This window comes from Camponotus floridanus, unplaced genomic scaffold (genome assembly GCF_003227725.1).
Source record: "Camponotus floridanus strain SB8 unplaced genomic scaffold, Cflo_v7.5 scaffold140, whole genome shotgun sequence".
Classification (NCBI taxonomy): domain Eukaryota; kingdom Metazoa; phylum Arthropoda; class Insecta; order Hymenoptera; family Formicidae; genus Camponotus; species Camponotus floridanus.
This window is the reverse complement of record NW_020229260.1, coordinates 319,041-345,973: the sequence shown is the minus strand read 5'-3', so window position 1 is coordinate 345,973 and position 26,933 is coordinate 319,041. Positions and strand designations below refer to the sequence as shown.

The 26,933-nt window shown below is 35.7% G+C and overlaps 2 protein-coding genes and 1 long non-coding RNA gene across 5 annotated transcripts; 2 read left to right on the top strand and 1 right to left on the bottom strand.

Annotated features, from left to right (window-relative positions):
- The first annotated feature begins 1,349 nt into the window (after positions 1 to 1,349).
- On the top strand, positions 1,350 to 23,935 carry LOC105250237 (MOB kinase activator-like 2). Of its 3 annotated transcripts, none has more exons than XM_011256225.3 (5): positions 1,350 to 1,503; positions 21,342 to 21,596; positions 22,105 to 22,229; positions 22,507 to 22,734; positions 23,251 to 23,935. In XM_011256225.3, exons 1-5 carry the CDS (start codon positions 1,403 to 1,405, stop codon positions 23,328 to 23,330), a joined length of 789 nt encoding a protein of 262 aa, XP_011254527.1. In that variant the 5' UTR covers positions 1,350 to 1,402; the 3' UTR covers positions 23,331 to 23,935. The 3 variants fall into 3 exon arrangements, with proteins under 3 accessions (XP_011254527.1, XP_011254526.1, XP_025262154.1); XM_011256224.3 differs by lacking the exon at positions 1,350 to 1,503 and adding an exon at positions 7,207 to 7,530; XM_025406369.1 differs by lacking the exon at positions 1,350 to 1,503 and adding an exon at positions 18,809 to 19,598.
- Positions 15,448 to 18,800, top strand: LOC112637186. Its single transcript, XR_003122458.1, has 3 exons — positions 15,448 to 16,054; positions 16,326 to 16,382; positions 18,495 to 18,800. It is a non-coding gene; the product is annotated as an uncharacterized LOC112637186 (long non-coding RNA).
- A 189-nt stretch (positions 23,936 to 24,124) lies between the features above and the next one.
- LOC105250241 lies at positions 24,125 to 26,184 on the bottom strand. The gene is made up of 5 exons (XM_020027230.2): positions 25,791 to 26,184; positions 25,497 to 25,671; positions 25,394 to 25,428; positions 24,776 to 25,127; positions 24,125 to 24,554 (listed from the first exon to the last, which is right to left on the bottom strand). The coding sequence occupies exons 1-5, from the start codon at positions 26,008 to 26,010 to the stop codon at positions 24,125 to 24,127; spliced, it is 1,212 nt and encodes a 403-aa protein (XP_019882789.2). The 5' UTR covers positions 26,011 to 26,184.
- Between the last annotated feature and the right edge of the window lie 749 nt (positions 26,185 to 26,933).

The following is a 26,933-nucleotide window of genomic DNA, read 5'->3' as shown; positions in this document are numbered from 1 at the left end:
AAAAATCAATATAAGAAATTCTTTATCTACTATCGCTCGAATGTACATGTTTGAGATATATTTTTCTTTCTTTTGCATCAGATTACATAACTTTCACAAGGACACAGATCGAAGATTTCGTTTCAATAGTGGCTTGGAACATGATCAAAATACAATATTCTGCTTAAGAAAATAAATATGATTCTTTCTTTGAAATAAATAAAGTGTTTGTACTATTTGTAACCCTAGTTATTTTCTATTATATTTGTAATATATTGTTGAATTTGTGTCTTATTCATGTTTTGAGTTTTGCTATGGATTTTAGACATTAGATGATCCATCTCGCAATTAAAAATAATCTCAACTTAAAGGTGATGAAAGATTATTAGCTCGTTCGTAAAAATTAATTTTCTTGAAAATAGGGGATTTTCTTATATATCCTTACTTACAATGAGATTAATTCTCACAGATTTTGATTCTTATAATGGATTATTATATTTCCATTCAAATTCCCTGTAACTTGTGCCAGATGGCAGATATCAAACTTCAGTTTACCGATTATCGGGCAACTGGAACTAAGTTTTTCCGAGTATGAAAAAATTCTTTTCATATCTTTGATTAATTCTTTTTTCATGTAGAATTACTATTTTTTTGTCTCACAATTATTCTATTTGTAATTGAAACAAATGAGTCGATTAATTTTCGAAAAGCGACGACAATTTGCACTTGATGCACATTTCTTTCGACGATGATATCGCTTTAAAGACCGCCGGCCTTTCTGACCGGACGTTTTCCTTTGGACTTGTGATTTAATTAGCGGTATCTGCCATCGACGTTAAACGGACGTCATTAATGTATATAAACACGTCGTATATATCATTATCGTATCGTCAATTTCTGAGGATCAAAAAGCATGAGTATACTAAAATCGCGTTATGCGAATTTTATTTTCGATAAAATTAAAAATATTTTCAAAGTCAGCACTCATTAATTATATTAATTTTAAGATAGCGACATTTCTTTAATTTATAAAACTACTTCGATCGTTTTGCAAAAACAACATCGGCAAATTAATCGACGTTTTATCAAGATAATATAAAGTTTTTTTTATACGATATTCCAAGATTAATATGCAATCGATAGTAGGATACTGTTTTTTTTTTTTTCGGAGAGTCAGATTTTTTTGCAGCAAAATATAGGTCATGTAGGTTATTTTTTCTGTTGCTTTTTAGCGTTTTGCATTAATGTACTTGGTTGAAAATCGCGACTCGAGTCTGTAGCGAGCGAGCAAAGTCTATTCGCTGGCGCGAAACCGAACCGAGCGATGACTCACCTCGATCTCTCGCACTACGATTGGCTTCCTTGGTGATTCACGCACGGTTGCGCGTTCGCCAAAATACCGTGACGTGACGTTTCCAGTGCGATGTGTCGCGCGATTCTTTCCGATCTCGGAGGACTTTGGAGAAAGCATCGAAGTGGTGTAAATCGAAGGCGGACAGTGTGTCCGATACCTCAGAGTAGAACGTAAGTATCAACTGCTTGATCCCATGGCTGATCGTTCCAAAATTAGACAACAGACAGAGACAGTTTAAAAAGAATGAATTTATATAATGTAAATTTAAATAAATTCCATTCTGTGACATTGGTGATATTTAATTTTTGAAATCGAAAGTAAACTGTATAATTGTTATGAACAGATTCTGGAATTTTCAAGGTTCGCTTCTCTTTGTTTTGCAAGAGTCTGTATTCGAAAATCGCGTAATTTCGAAATAAATCAAAAGATGTTTACAATTTTGACGTTTTAGTGCTGTAAGCTTGATCTTCTCGATTTGTATAATTCACGATGCTCGTCGAACGGCATGATTCAGTAAATTTAAATCTGTTTGACGAATGTAAGAAGACTGTTTACATGTACGTGTGACGTGAGTCAAAGACATTCTGTCTCACAGGTAATCAATGTAATCATCGTCTGAAAATTATGACAACGTGATATAGATTATCTTCCCCAAGAAGAAGCGAATACTAATTTTCTAAACTATTGCATTTTCCTACACTTGTCTAAACATCTGTTATTGAACGTAAGTTGTTTAACAGAAAGAATTAATTTATGATACTAAAAATGTATCGAATTTTTGAAAGGTACGAAATTATCTTTCGATAGTTTTATTTTTTATAAATATTTCTTTATTTCTTTTATTTCTTATAAATATTTTTATGTAAATATTTCCATTAAATATTTTGTACAAAATTTGACGAATTTTTATGAACTGCGCCATATTATTCACAAAATAAATTGATGGACATTTTTTTCGTCAAATTTTATATATAAATTTAAATTCGTATCGATACATATAACTAAATATAAACAGTGTGAGCAATCAATAAATAACAGATAAATTAAATGTAACTACAATGGTATAAACTATGGAATGAATGTGACGTATATATACTGATGATTTATTATTCATTTCTACATTCAGAGAATATCAAGCTTTATCATGTCAATCCATTTTCTATTCTTGTATTTTAATAATATTCTAATAATATCGAATGTATTATTGATGCCGAATAATTAATACCAATTGAATTTCTAGAATTCCAGATACTTGAGCACTTTATTATTGGAAATAATAAAAATCCTTTAATATTATTTATCGTTAAAACTTAATAAAAAATACATAAATAATCACAAAATTATATTGAAATTATTTTATAACGAATAGAGACTTTGACAATTTTACTGTAAATTTTTCAACTCTATACTTTAACAACGTTTGTTTGTTGCTACTGTATTTCAAACAATATTTTGCGGTTTAAAAGACAAAACTTTTTATATGTAATTTATGTAAAATCTTAAATTTCTCAATATCTAGTGAAAAATATGAAAAACCCCGGAGAGCACAAAACGCTGCGATGTTTCTGAAAGCTTAATATTTTAATTTGTTTTGAGATAATTGTTTCGATTTGACCAACTGTATTTTTTCTCTCTCCTTAACTCAGTAAAAACGAAATTTTAAAACTCTTAATATTTACTTACAATAGTTGAATTGTATTTTCAAAAATCAATTATCAATTTGTGCAATTATTCTTAATATCTTATATGAGAGAGAACATTATGAATATAATATTATGAATATTCTCATAAAAGAAAATAATCTGAAATTTTTTATCATATTAATAATTTATTATAATTAGATTAATAAGAATGTTTATTTTTTTAAATGGAATAAAACTGAGACACAATATTACGTATACGAGAGTAAAATAAAATCACAAGAATATTCTAAAGCCCTTCTGGAAAATGAAAACATATTTTTCAGGGAGTTTTACCTCATTAAATATATTTAGGCATTTAAATTATAATATATCTTTTTTGTTCCTTAAAGTGTCAAGCTTATCATTAACAAAAGTTTTAAAATAACGCTCATTTAAATCACTAGAATTGTTAATAAGTGAACACAAGAACGCCTTTTTCTTAAACGCACAGCCAACCACTTTGATAACAACTATTTTATCGTCGGCTTTTACGATGGCGATAGAGCTCTACCAATCGGTGCTTGCGAGTATCCTGCCAGTTTTTCCGGGCAAATACAGTTATCGCGTTTATCATAAGATATCATTGCAACACTTCGTTGTCGTGATATCGAGATTTTTATTGTGCATACGAAAGAATTACGGTAAAGTTCGGCGATAAAGTTAGGAGATTATATCGTTGATCGACGCGACGTGATGTAAACATTACAACGTTTGAAGGGCGATTTTTCTTCAAAAACAAAATTCATTTAATTTTAAGGCGACTTCTTCTAAGGCAAATTTATTTTTATTTGAGACTAGTCATAAAGATCAGAATGAGAGAAGTTATAAAGAAGTCATTTAATTAAAATCTTGCTAAGGAAAGACTTTTAATTGACTTTCAATTGATCAAAGAATACATCTCTGTAAAGTTTGACGATTCATTTTAAAATCACGTTAAAGTATTAAAATGTTTTATTATTTAAAAATAAATTTTTGAAATTTAAATTGTTTAATTTTTCAACAGAAAAATTTGCTTCTTATATTTTTCTAATAGAACCTAGTTTCGCATTTATCAATATATTTTTGCATCTGATCTTGATTTATTGCTTCTTAATTTATTGATAAAAAGAAGAAGAATGCTGAAATGGAAAAAGATGACAAATCACTGAATAATAACGTCAAAATTAAACTTCTCTCATATTCCTACGATATAATTATATTGCGTGATACACATAGAAGGTGTACGTTATTGATTAAGCGATAGATTGTTGGTTTTTATGAGACACACTTGTTCACGGTCTGACTATTCCTAAAGATCTCCGAAGAATATGTCGCGGTCTGTAAACGTCCAGGTCGACATCGCATTTACTTGACATTCATCCTTACCCTCGTTATCTCCGTGCTCATTTTTCACGATAATGTCATCTGACGTCTTTCGTTGGCAGAGGCATATTCGTGAATGGAGAAATGCGGATAATTCACGGACGAGCGAACAAAAATAATCGGTCTCGCGGAATACTCTTGTTTTGCTGGATAACAACTGCTCTGGTTACTCATTATCAGTAATCGATACTATCGGCGGTTATTGAAACGCGGCAAAAATCAATACTAGTGTTCTATCGGCTGTCATAGCATTTGCGCGAAATTTGGCACGTTAAGTTATTCGTTTTTTATTTATATAATATAGCCAGCTTTTTATATAGATTTTAGATAAAAGTAGGAAAAAAGATAAACAAATGTTATTGGGAATTGTTATAAATATGCTAGATATATCGTCCAATATTTTATTTTTTTTCAATTTTAAAATTTTCACTGTCAGGATTTTCCTTGTTTTTTAATTAAAATGTTATAATTTTTTTTATTTTATTATTTGTTATTATTTTTTAAATTTTATTACTTTTATGGATCTGTTTACAATATTTTCCGATATTACGAGTCAATATCAGTAATGATGATTTCCTAAATTTAAGTGTCATTCGTTTCGTGTCGTGAGGTTTTTCTATTCAACTTGCTCTAATAATAGGCTCCTTGTAACGTTCACTCGCAATTGGCGATAGTACGTATATCGGCTAGTTCGAGTCGACCGTGTAATACTTCGATATCTATTCGCTATCGACGTAATTAGCGTCGATATTTCTCTCTCAGCTGGCGGATACCGATGACAACTGCCTTTATTCTTGGCAATATTCCGCGGTGACCGCCGTTTTTCCGACATTTCGCTATTCAGATTGCAAACGTACTTCGATGTTCTATAATTTATATGGCAATATTTTTTATTGATAATCTGTACATCTAATCGAATATATATATATGTGTGTGTAATATCGCATTGTTATTCATTGTTGTGAATGTAAATAATTTTTACTAATAAATATAATTTTACTAATAAATAATTTTTACTAATAAATATAATTTTTTATTAATAAATAATATTTACTAATAAATATATATATATTTACTAAATATATAGATATGTATAGAGAGTAAATATATTGTTTCAAAATTTTTATTTTTTTTCGTCTTTGAGTTCGTCAAAGTTTCTGCCAGTGATGGAAAACGAGATAATCGATAGATACAATAAATCATGTGTACGAAGTTAAGACTATTTTGAAAGACTCAAACAATGATAAAATATTACACGCACAAAATGACCCTAATCTTTTACATGTGCGACGCGGATTCCGTGAATTTGTATTTATACACGCAGATGGAATATATTAAGTCCTTGTCGTACATACGTTTACATCCATCAGTTCCAAGTTCATTCGGATACATCGTCAAAATTAGCATTCGCAATGTCGTAATTAATAAAAATATTTTGTCTTGTCTTTAGTTATTCATTAACGAAATAATCATTTCTTTCTCTCTTATCTGTATCTGTAAGTGAAAAGAAGTTCGAAAGGAAGTTGTTTAACCAAAATTATCTGGACACAAGATTATTTCTATTATTGTAATTTTTTCAAAACATCCAAAACGCCCTTTCACCTCTGTCCAATATTTATTTCTATAACAGACATATTGACACGAAGCCAATAAACGAAGAAGCAATCGCAACTCGTCAGCGATTAAAATTTTATGTAGTTTATTGATTAATCCTTCGAGACAACGGAAATTGGGTCAAAACTAACACGTTGTTAAAATTTTCAGCCATACATATGTCACTTTTGACATTGACCGTGTTTCGGCAAATTTCGGATACTAAAGCAAACAATGATGTAAATAGAATCTAAACTCTTTTTAATTGAATTTTCTCTCACTCTTATATATGTATCAGAAATTATATATTATCTTATGATATTATATCATATTAATTTTATAGTTCTTATTATATAATTCTAAAGAAATGATTTTTTTAGCACAAATTTACTTATTGAAAACAATTATTGTGCGTTTTATTTTTCGAAATAATTTCAAAAAAACCAATTTAATTTTTGGAAACAATATATACTATTATGTACAAATGTTTTCATATTATTTTTATAGAGAGTTTTATTTAGAGAGTTTTTTTATCTAAAAAAAATATATATATTTGATAAAAAATATATAAATATTGCTTGTACGCAAAGTTTACTTTTGCATTTTCCACGAAAATTTTGCAAATCTTGCGAAAATTGCATCTTCAGAAAATTAGGATATTTTATAAATTTCTTATTCAAGTTAATAGCTTTCATCTAGTTTATTGTGCGTACTTTCACTCCTGTTGCTTCGTCCGTTCGAATTCTCTCGCGACAGGCAGCAAAGAGTCCAGCTGAGACTCGCCATTAAATGAGCGATCTCGTGCTGTGCTACAACATGTTAATAGATATAGAACTTGTTTGGTTTCTTCGGTCGATTGTTAATTGCATTATGACGAGTCCGTTCGAAGAAAAACGAAGAATGCTCGAGGAGAACGAGAGAGAAATAAAGAAGGAATACGAAGTATATAACGACGTGTATACTCTGAAGAAGCCCCTGGTACTTTCTCCATCTTTCTCTCTTTCTCAATCATCCTTGTCTCTCTCACCAGCCGATCTCCGCGTCACCGGCTTCCTCTCGAACACGGTGGAATTCTCCCGATCCCCTCACCTCGACAGCACATCCGCGTCTTCCCCTCTCTCTTCCGCTTTCTCTCTATCTGCCACGGCGGTGGAGAGGTCGACCGCGACGTGGACGATCGCGAGGTGGTGGTACCTGGCGAACGCGACTTGCCTGCCTGCCTGTCCGCTGCCTGGAGAACGGCAATGTCAGTCTGTACTCCGTTACTGGCCTAACGGCCGGTCGAGTGGTTGCCACCAACCGGAGCAAAGTATATATATATCCTTCCCTTCCCCTCCTCTCTCTCTCTCTCTCTCTCTCTTTCTCTGTTCATCTCCTGTCCACCTCTCCTTTCCGCTCTCTTCGTTGTTTTATGCCCCCGACACACCTGCCCACGTTCCCCTGGTACCGCCGCGCTCTCGTCCCGATGTTCGGCCTAGGCAACAGGAAGGTCCTCAAGTACTCCGCCATCGAGACGTCGCTCTCCATCGATGTCGAGGACACGGTCACGTGTTTCTGCAGGTCAGTTTCCGATTTGTTTCGCTTCGACATGAATTTGATGTGAAATCCGTGGCATCCTTGTATCTCGCATATATCGTCAACGTCCATCACGGTGATGCTGGTGGTTGGCGATGCTGGTGGTGCTCAATAGCTATAGCGGTCTCTTTTTTGTGGATCTAGCGAGAGATGACACCAAATGCACGGTCTCGCTCATCAAAAGCACTCATATGTCGATGATATATGTAGAGACTCGATATTGGCCGTTTGGTGATGTCGGAATTTATTTTATGACTTCTCTGTAATTGATGCAAATTAATTTTATCATGTTTTTCACTGTGGGTGGATGATTGCAGTTATGTAAAATGCCGGTTTTACGTCAACAATTTTCGAATAATGTTTCTAAGGGAATAAGAAGCGTTAAAATTTCATATGTTTTGTTCACGTTTCTAGAATAAAAGATTATTTTTACGATTTTATTTCGAACGTAAAAGATTTAAGAAAGAGATAAAAATAAAAAAAGCAATAATGATAAAAATAATAAGAAGAAGAAATTTGATCAAAGTTATTCTTTTTGAAATTTTAATATTATTGAAATCTTTTTAAAATAGATATATGAAAATATTTTTTTTTATGTTTTATCCTATGTGTTGTAATTTTTAAATTATTACGCAATCAATTTCGTATTTTTTTAAAGCATTGTATTTCGTCAAGAGAAAAAACTTAAAGTGCTTCGTGCGCTATTGTCTTTTAATGCGAATTTTAAATAAATCGTCGTTATCTTGGTTCGAAGAAAAGAGATATACTGATATCGCTGATATACGGACTTTTGCTAATGATTTGACAATGTCAAATGTGACAAATAGAAGAACTAACTGCAATTCATCCTTTAGTAATTTATCTAGACTTACGTCATCGTGGAACAATAATAGCACAGGCGACTGCTTAGTAATACCATTTGTCTTTTTTCCTCTTTTTAATCGTTACGAAACATGTTCATGTCGAAGGATGCCGCTTGAAGAGATATTTATACGTCTAATGTAATCAGAAACGTATTCTGATCATATTATTGTCATTAGGATACGAAAATTTGGATATAAAGCGAATAAATTGTACTACATTTTCCTCTGTCTTTTTCTCGCAACATCTGTTCGCAAAAGATATTATGTAGAAAAATGTAAATTGGATACGAAAGGAGGCTACTCGAAAGACTGCCTGAAAATATGGAGAAAATCGTTTTATCAAGCGACGAAGTTTTGCCGAAAGCTTGTAAAGTAACTTACATCTCTCGACAAGGTATCTCTAAGATATCTGCTACGAAGAGATGCACGAATATCGATACGTTGGAATTTGAACAGAGCGCGATGATTATTCTCGCAATTTTACGAAATAAATATTTCACGAAAATATATACGAAGTTGCAAAACGGTTACAATAAACTGCCTTATCAGGCACAATCGCTCACAAGAATCTCAATTTACACAGCTTGCTTCTCCCTGCAATAAACAGCGAGATACGGTTCGCGATATTATCTTTACCAAACAATTGTTAAATAGATAATATCTCGTATACTGTATCGCGACTTTTGGAACTCGTTTGTATCGGATTCTCTTTATCACACAATGAATCAATCTAAAGAGCTTGTTTTGTAATCGCCTCGATATTGTTCGAACAGATTTCTACACAAATATTATAGATGATGTATATAATTTTCTCTTTAAAAAAATTTGTGTATTTAATTTGGAAATAAATACACCTTGCGACAAAATCTTAAAAAATAAGCAGAATAAAATATGTAATATTCCTACGAAAATAGGGTGAGATATTCTTATCTTTCTAAATCGAGAGGATTTCACACTCGTGTACCCGAAGTAGGATCTCGCAGAGCTGCCATATCACGGCTTACTTGCGTATCTGTGTGACGTAATTACGTTGCGGACATGTGTGACGCGCGACGTGTGTAGCACGTGCCTACGGCTGTCATGCACTCGACATCGGCTAAGAGGCTACCGTCTCTGCGGTTTTCGAAACTCATCGAGGATGCTCGTGCATCATACCGATTTTTTCATCATACCTACCGCTACATGCCTTTAAAATACTCCATTTTCTTGAACACGCGTGTACAATTTTGCCAGTAATGTATTTTTATCCGATGATACTCTTCTGCGTAAAATATAGGATTTAAAATTTAAGCCTGAAAGAGGTGCGTTTTATAATTTTTTATTAGTTTCAAACAGGAAAAGAGTCATAAATTGTACTTGGAAATTTCAAACCGAATGTTAATTATACCATTGCAACATTCTTGCATTTAATTATCAACTTTTTTACCTCTTTCGATGTCAAAATCGTGTTCTTATATGTACGCGTGGGATACTTTATCTTACGAATTTTTATACTCGATGTTTCCTCAATAAAGTTCTCAAGGGTTTAATTAGCGCAGGGTATATTTAAGTTTCAAGGTAGCTAAAAATTGAGTCTCGGCGAATTAAGATTCAAACGCATGAATAGCTAAATAGAACCTCATTCTCGCCCCCCTCTTCGTACATAGACGTAGGTACACATACATAGCATATATATCTATGTATTCTCCTGAACTTTGACGATGCGGTGCAGCATACGATTAAGGTTAAGTCAATATTTGCATTTGGCGAGGTGCTATTGGATGGGCAAGCTTTATACTTCGATGCTTCTCGCTTAGAGATCGAAGTTGAAATTGAGATGACGATGACGTGACCTCGATTTTTAATGACAGTCCGATTGAAGATATCGAATTGAACTCTTGTTATTCCGCCAGCGTTAGTTTGTAAATTATATCAGTTGTAAAAAGAAAAATAATGCACTTTGAAAAGAAATACATCGTGATTGAGGAAAAATCCAATACTTTTGCATTCACTTAAATTCGGTCTACATTTTATCGCGCGCTTTAGTCTTATTTATTAGATATTATATGTGATAGAAAATGCGAATCATCGATCTAAGCATGACGTTGCGTATAACAATTAAAGATATTAAAATAATAAATAATAATAATAATATAATAAAATAATATAATAATAATAATAAGTAATAATAATAAGTAATAAATAATAAGTATAATAATTAAAGATATTAAAGTGTGTAAAAAAATAATGTGCTCCGAAAATACGAGGCTGTTGATGTTTCATTCGATTCTAAGTGAAATGAAACATCCTAGATTGATGAGAACGCGGTTTACCTGCGTTGCCGTGTCGGTATTTGTCGCGTGGCACGAGTTGGGTCATACGTTTTCATTAGGCTAATTAACATAGCGACATTGACATTGCGACAATGTCACGGTACAAAAAAATTCATCCGTTCCCTTTATCGTGACTTTCTATTTTACGGTACTTTTTTCGTAGTGTCATGTTGTTTGCCCGCACGCTTTTACTTTGATATTGCGTTTGTCAATCAAGTAAATTGCCAAAGGCCATCGTTATCCGCGTTGCCAATATCGTCGATCGCTCATAGAGAAATATTCATCCCGGCTTCTCGAGAAAGGTAACTTCTCTCGAGTCATCCTGTATGTGATACGAATATTTAATACGAATATTTAATACGAATATTTAATACGAAGAAGGAAGGCAGTTTCGTGAAGGACACGAAACGCGGGCCGATTAATGGACTTCCGGCGAGAGAGGAGACGTCAGGCGCGGCGAGACGCGACGAGAGGGCCGCAGAAACCGCACCGACGAAACCGCAAACTGTCGCGTTGCACACAATCAGCTGGACGCACCGCGGATGGGAAAACCTTCCTCCGAGCGGAAGTGTTTACACGCAAATCGCTCGCGTGGGGGAGAAGCGACGCGCAAATTATGCGGAATTTACCCCTTCTGGCGAGATAAAAATAATCTTATCTGCGGTCGCCGTCTCCTCTTCCCCTCCTTCCTCTTTAATTTAGAACATTGTGCTTCATTAACATGATATTTTCTCGCATGCTTTATACACCATTCTTACTCTTTGCTGCTGCAACGTTTACAAACACAGAAATCGGGATGCGCAGTTTGCGAGAAAGAGAGGGAGGGAGGGAGATATCGTGCCGAGTCACCCTCGCGGATGATGGGGAAGTAAACAAACGTCGGAGAAAATGTTTGTCAGGGGTAGCGCCGCGACGTCACGCGAAGGCGCCTTCCTGGCGCCGTCGTTCGATCCGTCCATCGATTCGCATCCTGTAAGGATATAATCCCGGCGAAGAGAGAGAGTCAACCGTTCCGATGGCGCCTGGCGCCAACCTCCCCTCTTCCTCTCGTTGTCCAACCTTCGAGCTACTCTCTAACTCTCTCGTCGATCTCGTTCGACGAGAGAGTTAGAGAGATAATTATTTCGCTAGGATTGCAATCTCGTGTTATCTAGGTTTAAGTTAAACTGCCCGTGTATGGTCAGATTCCAAGGCTCTTCATTAGTTTTAATTGTTATTTCTCTTTAATTGTTGGTTCTGTGGCTTTCGGTCGGTCGAGACGTAATGTTAAGACCACGAGATGTAATTTCGAAGGCTTACCGTGTTTTCCGTCGTAATTTCTGACGTGGACAATATCGTTCGACGAAACTTTCTGATAAATAACCGCTCGGTAGTTATCGATGCACAGTATCTTTTGTCTGGTACATTATTGTTTTGATAATTGGAATCGAGATAACGAGATAAGTCGCGCTGTTCGTTTTATGATGGATCTCATATCTCGGGATTGAATGAGTTTTATGATCGTAATCGAAAAACATGTACGTAACAGAAAAACATCGTTAAATTTTCCGTCATGTTGATTCTTGACATATCTTGATTGCATGCATGTTTGATATAAAATTTCGAGTAGGTTGCTCGCATCTTTCTTTTTACCTTGTCGTCGAGAAATACTGCGATACTTGGAAGTCTATCGAGTGTGGCTCTAGAACTTTCTAATCGGCATCTATTGAATCGCTTTCAGTTGTATATATCCGCTGAAGAGTTTCACTATTTAAAGCCGTTTCCGTAGACGACAGTCTTGAGAAGTTCAGCGAGTGTGAATCGAATCGTGATTTTCATGCTGCACACGGCGATGACATAATGAATAGATTATTTCTTTTTGCTATTTCGAGACACGTCGCATATATATTATCGACCATTAATCTACAAATATATCCCCTGAACCGAAATAGACTGTTGCAACACTTTACCATATTCCACGCATTTATTTTAAATACATATGGAACTAGAAATTATTTCTTCAAGTGCACGATTATAGCGATTTTCCATGTTTTTTTTTTCATCTTTAGAAGTTTATTCTAAAGAGTTTATTCTAATAGAGAAATCTATATTCTAAAAAATCTATATTCTACAAAGATTTATATTTTAGGTCTCTAAGAGATTATTCAAATAAAAATGAAAACATGCTTTGATAGAAGAGAAAAATGGAGAAATGTTTGCTGTTTCAAAAGTATAAAAACATGAATGTATTCTGCATTGCATTTGAATCTTGCTTTCATACAGCGAAACATTTGCTTTGTATAATGTATACGAAATTTACATATTATATTATATATTCGGTTCTATATAATAATATAATTTGTACTTTCCGAATAGAGAGAGTTCAAATACAAGATGTTTTAATATCGTTCCCATTATCAGATTCTTTGACAGATATGATTTATGTATAATACATAGTATTCTATAATTACTTTTAAAGTGAAGCTCATACATAAAATGATCATTTTAATTATAAATACTTATATGAAAAAAAGAGAAAAAGAATTATACATATATTGATCAAGAATCTATGAAGGAGAGATTTACTCAAGACTTTCTCTCTCTCTCTCTCTCTTGCTAGAAAAGCAATGCTAGAAATTCTACATATAATACTCAGAAATCGTAATCCGAGGAAAATCGAGTGACAAAGCTTGATACACGATATACGGATACAAAGATGATCCGAGGGGTAGATCGCGCAGAAAGGGAGAAAGGGAGAAAGAGAGACGGAACGCGCACGCGGAGCGGGAGCGGGAGCGGAATATATTGATTGTCGCAGAGTTGGAGCGCCGCTTCCCCCCGCCTCGCCCCTCCACGCGCGGCGGTGCCGTCCGTCCGGCAGTCAGCTGACTCGAGTTACCCGACTCACAGCTGATCCGACGCACGCCGCCGTGGTGGCGCAACCGCCGTCGCATTGCCGCCCTCGCGTCTCTTCTCTTTCCTCCGTTCTCTACATCATTCTTCGCCTTCGATGGACTCGCCTTCTCTTCGTTCCTCTCCGTCCCTCGTACGCGTGCAATCGCCCCCTTGAAATGCGATAGACGCGCGAAGGGAGACCTTGCGAGAAATCCGAAAGGAAAAAGACACAAAGTACAATAAGAGATGTGTATGAAGCGAATCGGTATTTTATCGCTCTCTCGATAAATCGACAAGTGTGATTCTATTTCGCTCGAATGTTTCGAGCGGACAGGGTTAAAGAAACCAATCCCATTTGACGTCTCGTCTCGAATGTCTCGTTTTCTTCGTAGAGAAAAAGGTAAACGGGGAGGGAGGCAAGAGTGTTGTCTTTGTGGCAATCCGATCGTTACTCCGGAAACAAGGCGTGTCCTAAATAATTCGTTTCTGAAGTGGAATTGGTGTCCTTTTGACAGAGTTCCTTTTTGGCGTATATACACGTTGGCTAGATATTTCTGGCTTCTACAATAATCGATTGATCGCTCCTCGCTATAAATAACTCCTTCATTGACGAAGATGTGCTTCCACTCGGGCTTGTAATTGCAAGGACTATGATTTACTTTAAATACGCGAGTTTAAAATAAATTCTAGATTATACATATATTTAAAGTGTATATAGGTCTTATATATGTGTACATGCTTAAGAGACTTGACAGATTCGATTATAAATGTTTTAAATATGATACCTATGATAGATTATTTTTTACATTCTTTTCTACATATATACATGTCATGTATTGACTCGATAAACACTTTTCATCAACTTTGAGCGAAACTTTGTATATATAAATATAAATGCAATACATATCGCTGCTTTAAATCATCGATATTTTAAAATATATAGCTATTTTAAACTCGACAAAAGCATTATTTTAGTTTTACATTTTGCGAACATTCCGTGCATGTAAATATGATTTATAGCTCTTTCTCAGAATCCTTGAAATTTACATCGCGAGAGGTCAATTCTGAGGTCGTGCTAATTCCTACCATATCCGACTTCAGGAAGGTTAGATTCGATGGGGATCAACGCGCCCATACCTCGTGGTCGCTTTAATACTACACAACAACACGGCGCACGTAACAGCGAAATAAATGTCCCACCGGATAAAAATGTGTACGCGTATTTCGATCTTGCGTATATAGTCGAATAATTAAACGAGATGTTCTGGAAGAGGCATGTATGCAACTCAATTCATTAAAAATGATATGAAACAAAAGAGCGTCTATAGATAACATTTGCTAAATATGTATAAATTGAAAAAATTATTAAATGAATTATTTAAATTAAATTTAGTTATCTAAAGAAATTTTTGTAAAATTTATATATATATATATTTTAATTAATTAATTATTTAGGAACTTTATTAATTAAAAAATTCAATTGAATAATTAATATTTAGTTGTGAATATAGTAATCAATATAAAGATTACTTAAATATTTATAATAATTAAATTTATTAACTGGTCCATTTCAAAAAGAGAGAGAAAGAGAGAAATCTTATCATTTTCAAATAAGCATATTTTCTAAAACTCTAGAATTTTTTATTTTTTATTAATATTCTATCTTATAATTTATAATTCTTCTTTTCCTGCTTATCCATAAATTTATATATATAATTTTTCTCAAATAAATAAATAGTATTATTTTACTATTACTTATTTTTCATATGTTACTTTTCCTCTTAAAAGTGAAAATATTGGAAAATATGAATTTTAATGCGATGTAGAAAGGTATCATCCGCATAGCATTTAATTCGCATTACATTTCGGTGCGTTTCATCCTCGGTCGTGATTCGGTGATTCGTCAGGCCGCGATCTCGGCAGTCGCATTCGTGCGCTCGACGGTGGCGCGTCGAGTAGCACGAGGGTGTCCGATGATCCGATCTTCTATGAATGGAGGGAAGGGAGCTGTTGTCGGAGGGATTCGCGTTCGCGAGATGCGCGAGAAACGCGGACAACGCCTCGTCCGGATCGGACGTCGCAATCGGTCACTTTGGTACATCTGAGCAGCGCGTTTTCAGAGTTCGTGACGATTAGTCCCTTTAGATAATCTTATCCTCATTCATTCCACGTGTTTTCGCCCCTTTTTTCGCGCTCGCGAGTGACGAACCCATTCAACGCGCTCCTGAAAGAACGAGCGCCTTCTCTCTGCTCGTCGTCCTGTTATATTCGTCGTACATGATAATGTGATGGGCAGTGATAATGAGACGCGATGCGACGTGATTCGATTAGGAGAAATACCGCAGCATTGACCACGACGTGATGCGACAAGAGCAGAATAAAGAGGACTGTTTTGTGTGATCCTGTGGAGGATGCTGCGGACGGAATAATCTCGCGGAGAAACGCATATTTTTTTTAACAGTATTAACCGTTAATTTATGAGAGAAATATTCAAGTTTTTCGATGATAAAATTCATCTGACGTTTGATTCACTAATTAAAATCGACGGACTTATTTGTTCAAAATTGTTCTAAATCTAATATATTTAAAAAATATGGAGATTATATGTCACGAAGCTGCACATACATAATGTTAACATTTTTGTTTATATTTTTTTAAGAATGAGATATTGATGGTTTTGTAATATTTTTAAATCTATTAAAATCGAAAACAAATTATCCGTTATTTTCAGAAGAATTCCGCAGCATATTCCATAACGAGCTTCTTGAAAAAGAATTATTATTTCTAGGTAATTTTATTTATTTGACTGAATGCTTCTTATCAAGACGAAATAAAACTTGATTAGATCATTACTACCCGCGGAGAATGAACAAGTTGTAATATGAAGAAAAAGACGAGAATTACTAAAGTATTGAGTGTTAGAAATTAAATAGATCAATATTAATCGAAAATGAATAAGAATAGGATAAAAAACAATAATTATTAAAGCGATACAAGTTGGAGCTTGAATAGGTTGATGCGCATATTTTTTACCTGAAACTCCTTGTAAATTTTTGAACAAGATATTTCGAAGATATTACGGGTTTGCGTGTCTAGAGAATGAGAAAAGAAGGTAGTCTTTTATTTACTCGCCTGGTCCTTTGGGAGATTCCCACTGAGCGGCCACTTGTGACGAATTCTTTCTATCAGAATCAAGGACGAAATAGTAGTCTTCACAATCAGCAGGGACTATGGATCTTTTAGAGAGCATGAGATAAAGGGGATATTTCTGAAATAGATGACCAAATTTTACAGCATATTTCATTCACTTCTCGAAATTGCATACATAAATTGTATAAATAATACATATGTGCAAATATAAATAGAATTAAAATATATATAAATAATTGAAGATGAATTGCAAGTTTTTAGCCGGGAGAAAAGATCGTGACTTATCGAAGTCTCTTTGTGTGGTGAATCTGGAACGCTGCTTTCTCCTGCGTCTTTAGTGTTATGTTCTTGAATTGCATACGTTAAGTGCGATTTAAATTTTGGACGTGACCTCATCCGGGTCACGATCAAGGACGCATATGTCACGGCTTCGTGCAGCCAGAATGGAGCTACTTGGCTCCGAACTTTTCGTTCATTTCGCGATGCACCGACATTTGAATTTACGCTCGGTCGACTAACCGGGTTGATAGTTCACGTAATGCACTCTGTGTTATCATCGTAATACTCGTTGATATCTATTACAGTACTTTTTATCATAATTATTATTATCTATTTAATTTAAGTGAATTATAAAATCGCGATGTATACCGAGATTTTTATGATTTTTATACGATATTCTTTATTCTTCATCTTTTTAAATATTTTTTAAAGAAGACTATCTTTTTAAAAAATAGATCGAGAAGAGAGAAAAGACGGGACGGACACGTGGTTTTAATTTTAGAGAAAGACGTGCAAATTTCTCTCTCGACTTCTATCGTGTATTACACAAGGGCTTCGTCCGGCGACATAGTTTGCGTTTTACCTTTGCACTGGTAACCGGTACGGGGAAACTATGTTCGTGGAAACAACTTTGTACCAATAAAAACAAGCTTTCGAGGAAAGCGAAAATTGAAGGAATAACTGAGCGTTTCGTTAAGTGCGCCAACATTTTTAGTTTTACGCTATCTATCTTACTTAACGTATATAAAATAATTTTAATAAATAAATTATTTTTCGTTACATTAATCATTTTATACGAGACATTCCAAGTTAAATTTTGCGGATAATTATTACAACCGGTATTTATTAGCTATCAATACGACAAAAAAAATGCATTTTTGTCACAATAGTCACATATAGTCGCGAATTTTGCAGAATACGATCGTAATTCCGCGTAAAAAATTAAAACGTTCGATATATTCGTCACGAAAATTCATTAATTTTATTTTGCTGACCGCCCTTTTATGAAGATCGATAATCTCTTGGTTCCCGATTATATTTTCCTTCATGGCGTTATGGATGCACGTGTAAGCGATAACCCAGTTTCTCTCTCGTCAAACACATCGAAGCGACAAACTCGCGGCATTACCTGAAGAAATGAGAAGCCTGGCATCGCGCCAACGACGCGTGTTGCTGAAATTTTTCTAGTGAATCGCGCGCGAGAACCAAGGAGAGAGAAAGAGAGAAAATTGTAAGAAAGGGGGTCGAGGAAAATGCAATTTATCGATATATAGATTCCCCGAGAGTATACGCGATGAATAGTAATTTGATACATGTACGGATCATGTATATATATCTGCTGCATCGACTCAAATAAAAGTTTAAGATTATCAGTGACAGCTGCACAGCTGTGGCCTCTTGAAATATTACAATAATGCTCGATTTATAACTTTATGATCGAACGCGAACGCGCGCTTGAATTTTGCTCCAGATCGACAACCGATCCTTTCGCGCTCGTTCTCGTAAACGAGATCGATTGTCTTCCAAGGAGTGTCTTCCGCACCTTCTGTCGACTTCCCGCGAGCTATTTCTTGTCGAATCGATTCACCATCATTGTGCTATACGTGAATTCTCAGACTTGAAGAGACGACGAACCTGAGCTCGAAAATAAATCGCTTTTAAATCGAAGAAATCATTCGAGGAAGTAATGCCCTGGGAATCACGCACACGAACATTCGGAAGAATCTTGAAATTATTAGTAAAGCGGGATTTCAGAAAGCACTGAAAAAATATTATTATTCCTAGGAAAATCAAGATCTATTCGGAGCGAACCCATGTTTGAAACTCACGACTATTGAGGACAAGCGAGTCTTTCAGGAAGAAAGAAAAAGAACGCAAAGTATAAAGAAATATAATCACAGAGATTGTGAGAAAAATACATAAGAATCCACCCAAAGTTATAGAATCGTTCGCCTGAATAAACATCAAGAGCGACCGCGTCTCTAATTCTCCAATTTCCAAACAAACGAATCCACGCGAATCAAAGCCCGAGAAAGACGTTTCTCGTCTCGGAACATCTCGGAACATTTGGAACATTCCGTCCTCGATACCTCGAAGAACCACTCGGAGGTGCCGCGAGCCTCGCAGCCTCCCTCGCTCCTTCGAGAGGAACCGGGACGAAAGCAAAGTCCCGGCACGTGCTGGCCAGAGTTCGATGACAATTGAACAAGATTTGGTGCCTACCCAGCGTGCGTGAGCGGATCCTCGGGCACGAGGGCGGCGCGCCGAGGAGGTCGTCCTCGACCACGACGATCACGACGACGACGATGCTGCGATCGCCGGCGCGCGGCGCGGTTACCGTCCTGGGACCGCGGGAGCCCTCGTCCGCCTCCGCCTCCGCCTCCGCATCCGCTGCGGTGGCGGCGGCGGCGGCCGCGGTGGCATCCTCGGCCACCACCGTCTCGGCGCCGCCGACGCCGGTGCACCACGGCGGCGCCGGCACCGGTACCGGTAGCTCGAGCAGCGCCTCCTCCTCGCGTCTCTCCCTGCTCGACACCTGCCACAGGAAGATCAGGCTCTTCGGCGAGCTAGTCGCGTGAGTTCCCCCGCAAACGCTCGCGTAGATATGTACATATATGTATGTGTATGCGCGCGAGTTTCCGCCACACAATGTGTGTGAAATTGTTGGTACCGGTGTAATTAAATCTCGTATCCTGTCGTATTCAAAGTTACGGTCGAGAAAAAATTATGTAAATTGTACTTATACACGGTATACGTTATAAGGATAATTAAGTAATGTTGTTACACGTGATTAGACAAATATGTATACACGGGAGAGATATATATATATATATTATATACGGTTGATTTATGCCAATTTTTTTTCTTGCGCGAAGCTGCAGCTTCTTTCCAGGAGCATGTGCTTTCTAGAGAGCGATTAAAGCGCTTTGGACCGTGTAGACGTGGCTGAACATGATGCTGCTATCGTTATTGCATGTAATTGCATTTTTCACTGGCAGGAAGCTGGATGTGCGACGTGGCTGCTGCGTATTGAATCAAGCTCGAAAACATGATATACTCGGAATCAATATTAATATTTAGTTCTCATTTACAAACGAAGATACCATTTTAATTACGTATTATTGCGCGTTCGTATTAATTGGGATTATCCATGTTGATTAACTTGATGCACAAACATTTTTATTATCTTTTGATGTGTTCCGTTGCAAAGTTTTACTTACATATTTGTATACAAAAATTATATACGATACAATGGAATGGTAATATTCTCTATATTATAATTATGTAGCGCTTGATTACGATAACAGTACATTGCAACGATCGACTTTTATTGTTATTTCCAGTTTTCCGCTGTAACATCGAGAAACAGTGTTATTATTATTATTTCATATTATTATTAAAGGATTCCTATAATTAAACACGATATTGAAAATGTTCTCTGGCATTCTATTTACGCAGAAAAGAAATTCTCGTTTGTTTCTCGTTGAATTTGAAACGTGAGAAATATAACACCTATGGCTTCGCTGATAGATTAAAGACAAATTGAATAGAGAGTCGGGAAGCGCCGAGGGTAATTGTACAAATCCGATAATTCGCTAATCTGATTAATGAATTCGCGCTACTCGATTAAAGACGAAACGCTCTCGTCCAATCTATTCCGGTCAATCTGGAGACCGCAAATTAGCGAGAACCGACAGTGAATCGACAATCACTGCAATGCACTGTGAAAAATTTCTCGTTCATTTTCATTGACGATTTTCCGGGGATTTGCTTTTAACGATGAGAAACAATAGACGATAACATCAGAGTCATAAGTCATCAATTTTGTTATTATTTATATTGATCATTGTGACATTTCGTAATTTTTCATCAAATTACGTGATTTGATATTCTGTAATAAAACTGATCTTGTTCCTTTGACAAATATCAATCTCTTATTAAACGTCACTAAGTATTATTATAAGCTAATGTTTTTTTTTTCAATTGCGAATTCTTTGACTATTCTTATAATAATAAAATTCCAACAAAGAATTTCTCTCTCTTTCTCTTTCTCTCTCTCTCTCTCTCTCTCTCTCTCTCTCTCTCTCTCTCTCTCTCTCTCTTTCTCTCTGATATCGATCATAATAATTGAGCAATTTGATTTTCGGACAGCGTGCTCATTAATCTCACACACGCGGGGCTGTGCTACATTACATCTATATATTTGCGCAATACCTATGGTTTTGCTTGATTGGCTTGAACGTTTTAAAGATCGCCATGTGCGAAGAGGCTGCGCCGCATGATTCACTGATCGTGCGAATGTTCTCTCGTTTTGCAGAAAAGCCAGACGAAAGGAGAAAGATGCGGGAGCCACGGAGGATCCTAAACTATACCTGGAGGAGGCTGCTCTCGAGAGACAGTTGCCGGAGCTGGACCTGAGGATGCTCGTGGATCTACCGCCCGGTCTGGATTACAACGAATGGCTGGCATCGCATACCCTCGCACTATTCGATCATATTAATCTCGTCTACGGCACGATATCCGAGTTTTGCACCATGACAGGTTGTCCCGATATGACCGGTCCCGGCTTAAGGTACCTTGTAAACTCCGTTTTTTTTTCCAGTTATTTGCGATCTCGAAAAAATTGCATCTCTGATTTACTCGAGCATATTTGAGGGAATTATATTTTTGTTTATTATAGAGTAAAAATATACCGCGTACATAATGTAAAGAGCATTATATTTTTCCATTTTATATTGTTACATTTTTTGTTGAAATTTTTATATAAGTTTGCTAAAGATGAAGGAAAAATCGATATGATGGGAAATTTGAAATTTTGAAAATTTATTTACAATTTCTTCGACATACTGAAATTAAACGTTTGCATTACTATACAAATGCAATCTGCCTATATGCAATCTAAATACCATTATGTTATCATGATATATTTTGAATAGAGAATTAATAGTTTTTATTGATAAAATTTTGAATTTTGATCCAAATTATTTATCGATCACCTTTGCTTATTATTTGCTTATACCGTTAATGTCTTGCATTCGAAATAACTAATCGATTGACACACAACTGCTTTATCATTCTAGAACGTATCTATGGTTCGACGAAAAGGGGAAAAAAACGAGAGTGGCAGCACCACAATATATAGACTATGTTATGACATTTACACAACGCACCGTTAGCGATGAAACTATATTCCCTACAAAATACGGTGAGTCATTCAATCTTTATATTATCACATCATTTGTTCAGTTTGTCACAATTTATTTCTATAACTAAAATAATTATGTAATTAATAAGTGTTATAGCTTTGTTCTTAATAATTGCTAATATCACATAAAGACTTATCAATTATTAATCGATCGAGAGATATGTTTATTATATTTGTTATATTTTTTTATTTTATATTATATATTACGCTTAAATTATTAATTAAGATGTGAGAAGCATCAATGGGTTAATTATTGTCGATTAACTATTTTTTTTAGCAAACGAGTTTCCTAGCTCGTTTGAGTCGATAGTGCGTAAGATCCTGCGGCTACTGTACCACGTGGTGGCACACATCTACCACTGCCACTTCAGGGAGGTGGCGCTCTTGGGGTTGCACGCTCACCTCAATTGTGTATTCGCCCACCTCACGCTCCTTAATCAACGCTTCAACCTTATAGATCCCAAGGAGACGGAGATCCTGGGAGACCTAGAGGCCGCCCTCTTGGGTAAGCTTTATATGTTACCGCCGTTGCCACACCGATGCGGTATTGATCGATGCTGATTACGCAATACCGGCAAGAGATCCGAGAACGAATTGCACGATAGAGTATTTTCTTTGACGATCGATAGAATCATGTTTGTGTGTCTCAAGAAAACACACTTCTCATTATCGTAATTGTTTATTCGATATTGGTCAAATAGAGCTTAGAGGTAAAAAAAATTTATTGAAAAAAAAGGAAAAGATTGAAACTGTATGTCAAAGTACCTCCGATATTCTCCCAGCAATTATCGGCGATTATCGGAGAGATACGCGTTGTTGAGAGAAATATAGACTTACTCGTAAAGACCAGTGAAGCGACGAGAAGGCTCCCTTGTGGAGATCAATTTGCGCGATTATTAAGGGACGAACCCAATTATGGTGCATTAAGGTGTATATTTAGCCGGCTATATTACATGCTTCGCCGGAGAGATACATGTTTGATTTTATATTATCGATTCCTTCCCCGACTGCTTGTTTGCAGGTGACTCAACATCCGCGCCTTCACAGACTTTAGCCATCCAGGAGACTCCGACCTCCACAACCACTACCAGTACCACCTAGATCGCCGCAATGCGTAATAGCATGCGAGCAGAGGTTGCAGTTCCTGAGATTAGGTGACGATAGGCGATTTGTTCGTTCATTTGGTTTTTTTGCCTCCTTTTTGTTTTTTTTATAGTCACATGCGAAAAAAATAGAATTTATTGCGATATGATCGGCCCATGGATGGTGGGAAAGAGAGAGAGAGAGAGAGAGAGAGAGAGAATGAGAGGAAGAGAAAGAGAGAGAGAGAGAGAGAGAGAGAGAATGAGGAAAAGCGTCGATTTCTGTAAAAACAAAGAAAAAAGATACCAGTAGTACCTGTACATAGTAAAGTGTGAACAACTACATGATGTAATTAGGTTCCTCCGTTTGTTGTTTGTGAGATTGTACATAATTTATTAAATGATAAGATATATATACGAGAGAAAGAGAGAAAAAAAAATAACGAGTGAGAGTGAAAGAACGCGAGAGCGAACGAGAAAGTGAGAACGCGATAGGAAAAAATGAGTATTGATTATTATTGACAAAGTTAGTTGCTATAAGAGATGATTTGTTCTGTAAAAAATGATACAATAATAATATTGTAAAGTTAAAATAATACCAAATATATACCTGGTGTTAAGGCACATGTTTTATCGATACGAGTTAAAAGTGCGTGATAAGAAGGAATCCATTTCCTCCTAGAAGTAAACTTATCTTCTCAATTATTGATCAAGTCACAGAAGCCCTTCGAAGATCTTTAATCTTAAATTACTTAAAATTGCTTTCCTTCTTCCTTTGTGGTTTTCAAGAATTTCTAATTTCCACTTACAAATTCAGGTGCAAGCAGTAGTGGTCGACGCGTGGATGTGCTTCACTTCAACGAGTCTAATCGCGGCGCAAAGATTCGCAATTTCTCTCAAAAATAGGCCTATCGCTTCGGCTATCGGTTCGCAGAGATCCCTTAACGACGTAGCGATATTATAAAGAAGAATCAGTACTGGCTGCACGAGAGCGTTGAATAGAATGGATAACAGCGGTTTCACAAAATAATCCGCTATCAACTGAAGTATCCCCACTGTCAGCGGCCGAATCACACTATACAGAATGAAACGGAGGAGCTGCAGAATAAAAGCCGTAACGAAGGCGATGCCGATATGAATTGTGCCGAAGATTTCTGCCCAAAAACGGGTTGCCGCTTGATCCGTTTTTTCAGCGCACTTGTCCGTAGTTAGGACAGGATGACAATCGGTTGTTCGATAATATCTGCAAGAAACATCATCGTTCCGACTCATTTTGTTTAATTAATGTATACAATTATATGTCAAACTTTCCTTTCCACCTCGCGTTACGTTATTCAGTGAGACTGACTTAAACATTTTTCTTAATTATACTTAATTATTACATTAATCGAGAAATATCAGTGCGTAAAGTAAAATTCTGGGAATATCTTGTATATATCGCGCACCAAGATAAGCGGAACCTACGCGGAGCTTCCGTGATCGAAGTAGTAAATCTCGATCTTCTCCGCCACTTCCTCTCTCTTGAGTTTCGTCTTCGCCGGATACTTGAGGGGCTTTGATTTACCGGCATCGTACTTAGTACTTTTACTCGGTATCCCATCCGACATCTCGTAAGCGGCGGGGGGTTGAAATTCATGAGGTAGCTGCGACGCGTTCAGATGCTGTTTAGACACGCTTTTGAAAGGCACCTGAGCATAGTGAGGACACTGAACCTGTTTCAACTTTATCTCATACATCTTGTTCTCTTTGCCAAAGTATCCATTTCTTGGCCGCTTCCAGCTAAAACGGCTCCAGAACTGCCGTGGTTGCGGTTTTTCTAAATGAACATATGTTTATAGAATGTACTTTAATTTCTTCAGATGTGAAATATATGTCGAATAATTTTTATTAATATTATTTATCTTCGCATGCAAAAGATTCTTATAATTTTCTTATATTTTTAATCTCTGTAAAACTAGGATAGGATCCGAATTTAATGACAGAAGAATGTTTTACAATTCTCCAAGTATATACGTGCAAATCAAATATATCGTCATTTCGATTATAGATAATTTTATAATATAATGTATGATGCATATATACCTTTTTTAAGTTTCACAGGCAGAACGTAACCATTGCTGAAATGATAAATCTGCTTTTGAGAAACAAATTGGCTAACAGATAATGGAGGGCGTGATGGCGTTACATTTTGTGACTACGGCATAAGCATGGAGAGAAGCTCAATTGCGTCGTTGCAAGCCGACTTCTTGAAATCTCTCGCTGGCGATCCGGTTTTGCTGGAACTGTGGATGGAGCTTCCGCTTTCGCTACACAATAAGTTGCAACTGGTGACGCATCGATTGAACATTTACAATCCGTATCTGTACACAATATTTAAGCATTTAATTGTTTATAAATTAATTTTAAAGGATAGGTAACTTAGTTCAATTTTTGGGACACTTGATGATAGCCTCTCGATTTCGTAGAAAGCTGTGCGTGCCTTTAGGTCCTTCAACAGCATCGTTTCCCTTCTCAATTGTCTTGGTACAGACCGCATTCACATCGGAATTTACGGCCGAGGTAACATCGTCCGAGTGCAAGGATGTTAGATTGGATGGTTCGGTTGTATCAGTGCAAGAACAATCCTCTCCGGTAACCATGTTATCAAACATTTCCTTACAATAAAACACATGGAAAATTATATAAAGTAACATAAACATCGAATATAACGCAAACAGAAACTGTCAGAACAATAACAAAAACGATTTGCAATTATATATATGATGCATACGTGTTGTTATCAAGTCGTATCGATTCTAATATATATGTGTATATATATATAGATGTAATGAGTTTAAATTCACTATAGATACACGAGAATAAAATCTGTAATATTGCATGCTAAAAATTAAAATTAAAAAAAAATAATTTTTATATCTAATTAACTCACTATATAAAAAAATTTTAAATAAAATTTAGAATTCATAAATAAAAAAGTATTTTTTTTTCAGCATTCTGTAGAAAATATACGAAGAGATAAATCACATTGTATTAATTGTAGCGAGTGATTTCAACATCACAAGTATAAACTCAAATAAGAGAATTATCGAGAATCTTTTATAATTCATAAAAAAAGAAATTCTTTTCAGATCTATATTAATGGAAATCTATATTTCAAATCTATATTAATAGAAATCTCTGTTTATCTATATCATATTTTCTCCAGAAAACAAAAGTCAGATGTACTTTGCGTGCTGTATATTATTTTTTATTCTTTTCTTGCAGTTATACGACATAGTTTTCTCCAAATGATATACCAAAAATTATTACATCTTTTTAATATATGTATATATCATTTTCTTTAAAGTTTTCTCTCTCGAGTGAAATAGATACACATTAGATTCTTATTTACATTAGATAGAGCTTGGAAGTAGAATATATAGGACGATTATACCATTCAAAGAGACAGAGTAATGATGTATCATCATCGTGTGAATACATTGTGTTATAATTCGTCAAAAATTTAACAGCAATTTGAACATTCAATGTATGTGTGTTATACATGTTGTTTTCGTATTACCTCGCAAATCACAGTGATGGTAAAATCGTATTGTAAATTACGATTTTACATACCTAGGAAGAA

What these genes read in the sequence shown, in the direction of transcription:
- LOC105250237 (XM_025406369.1), top strand. Translation starts at nt 19,330, where the DNA reads ATGCTGCGATCGCCGGCGCGCGGCGCGGTTACCGTCCTGGGACCGCGG. An exon ending in ATGACCGGTCCCGGCTTAAG is followed by an intron (nt 21,597 to 22,104) that starts GTACCTTGTAAA and finishes TTATCATTCTAG; the next exon opens with AACGTATCTATGGTTCGACG. An exon ending in CCTAGAGGCCGCCCTCTTGG is followed by an intron (nt 22,735 to 23,250) that starts GTAAGCTTTATA and finishes GCTTGTTTGCAG; the next exon opens with GTGACTCAACATCCGCGCCT.
- LOC105250241 (XM_020027230.2), bottom strand. Translation starts at nt 26,010, where the DNA reads ATGTTTATGTTACTTTATATAATTTTCCATGTGTTTTATTGTAAGGAA. An exon ending in TGCTGTTGAAGGACCTAAAG is followed by an intron (nt 25,672 to 25,790) that starts GCACGCACAGCT and finishes TATTGTGTACAG; the next exon opens with ATACGGATTGTAAATGTTCA. An exon ending in TTATGCCGTAGTCACAAAAT is followed by an intron (nt 25,429 to 25,496) that starts GTAACGCCATCA and finishes TTATCATTTCAG; the next exon opens with CAATGGTTACGTTCTGCCTG.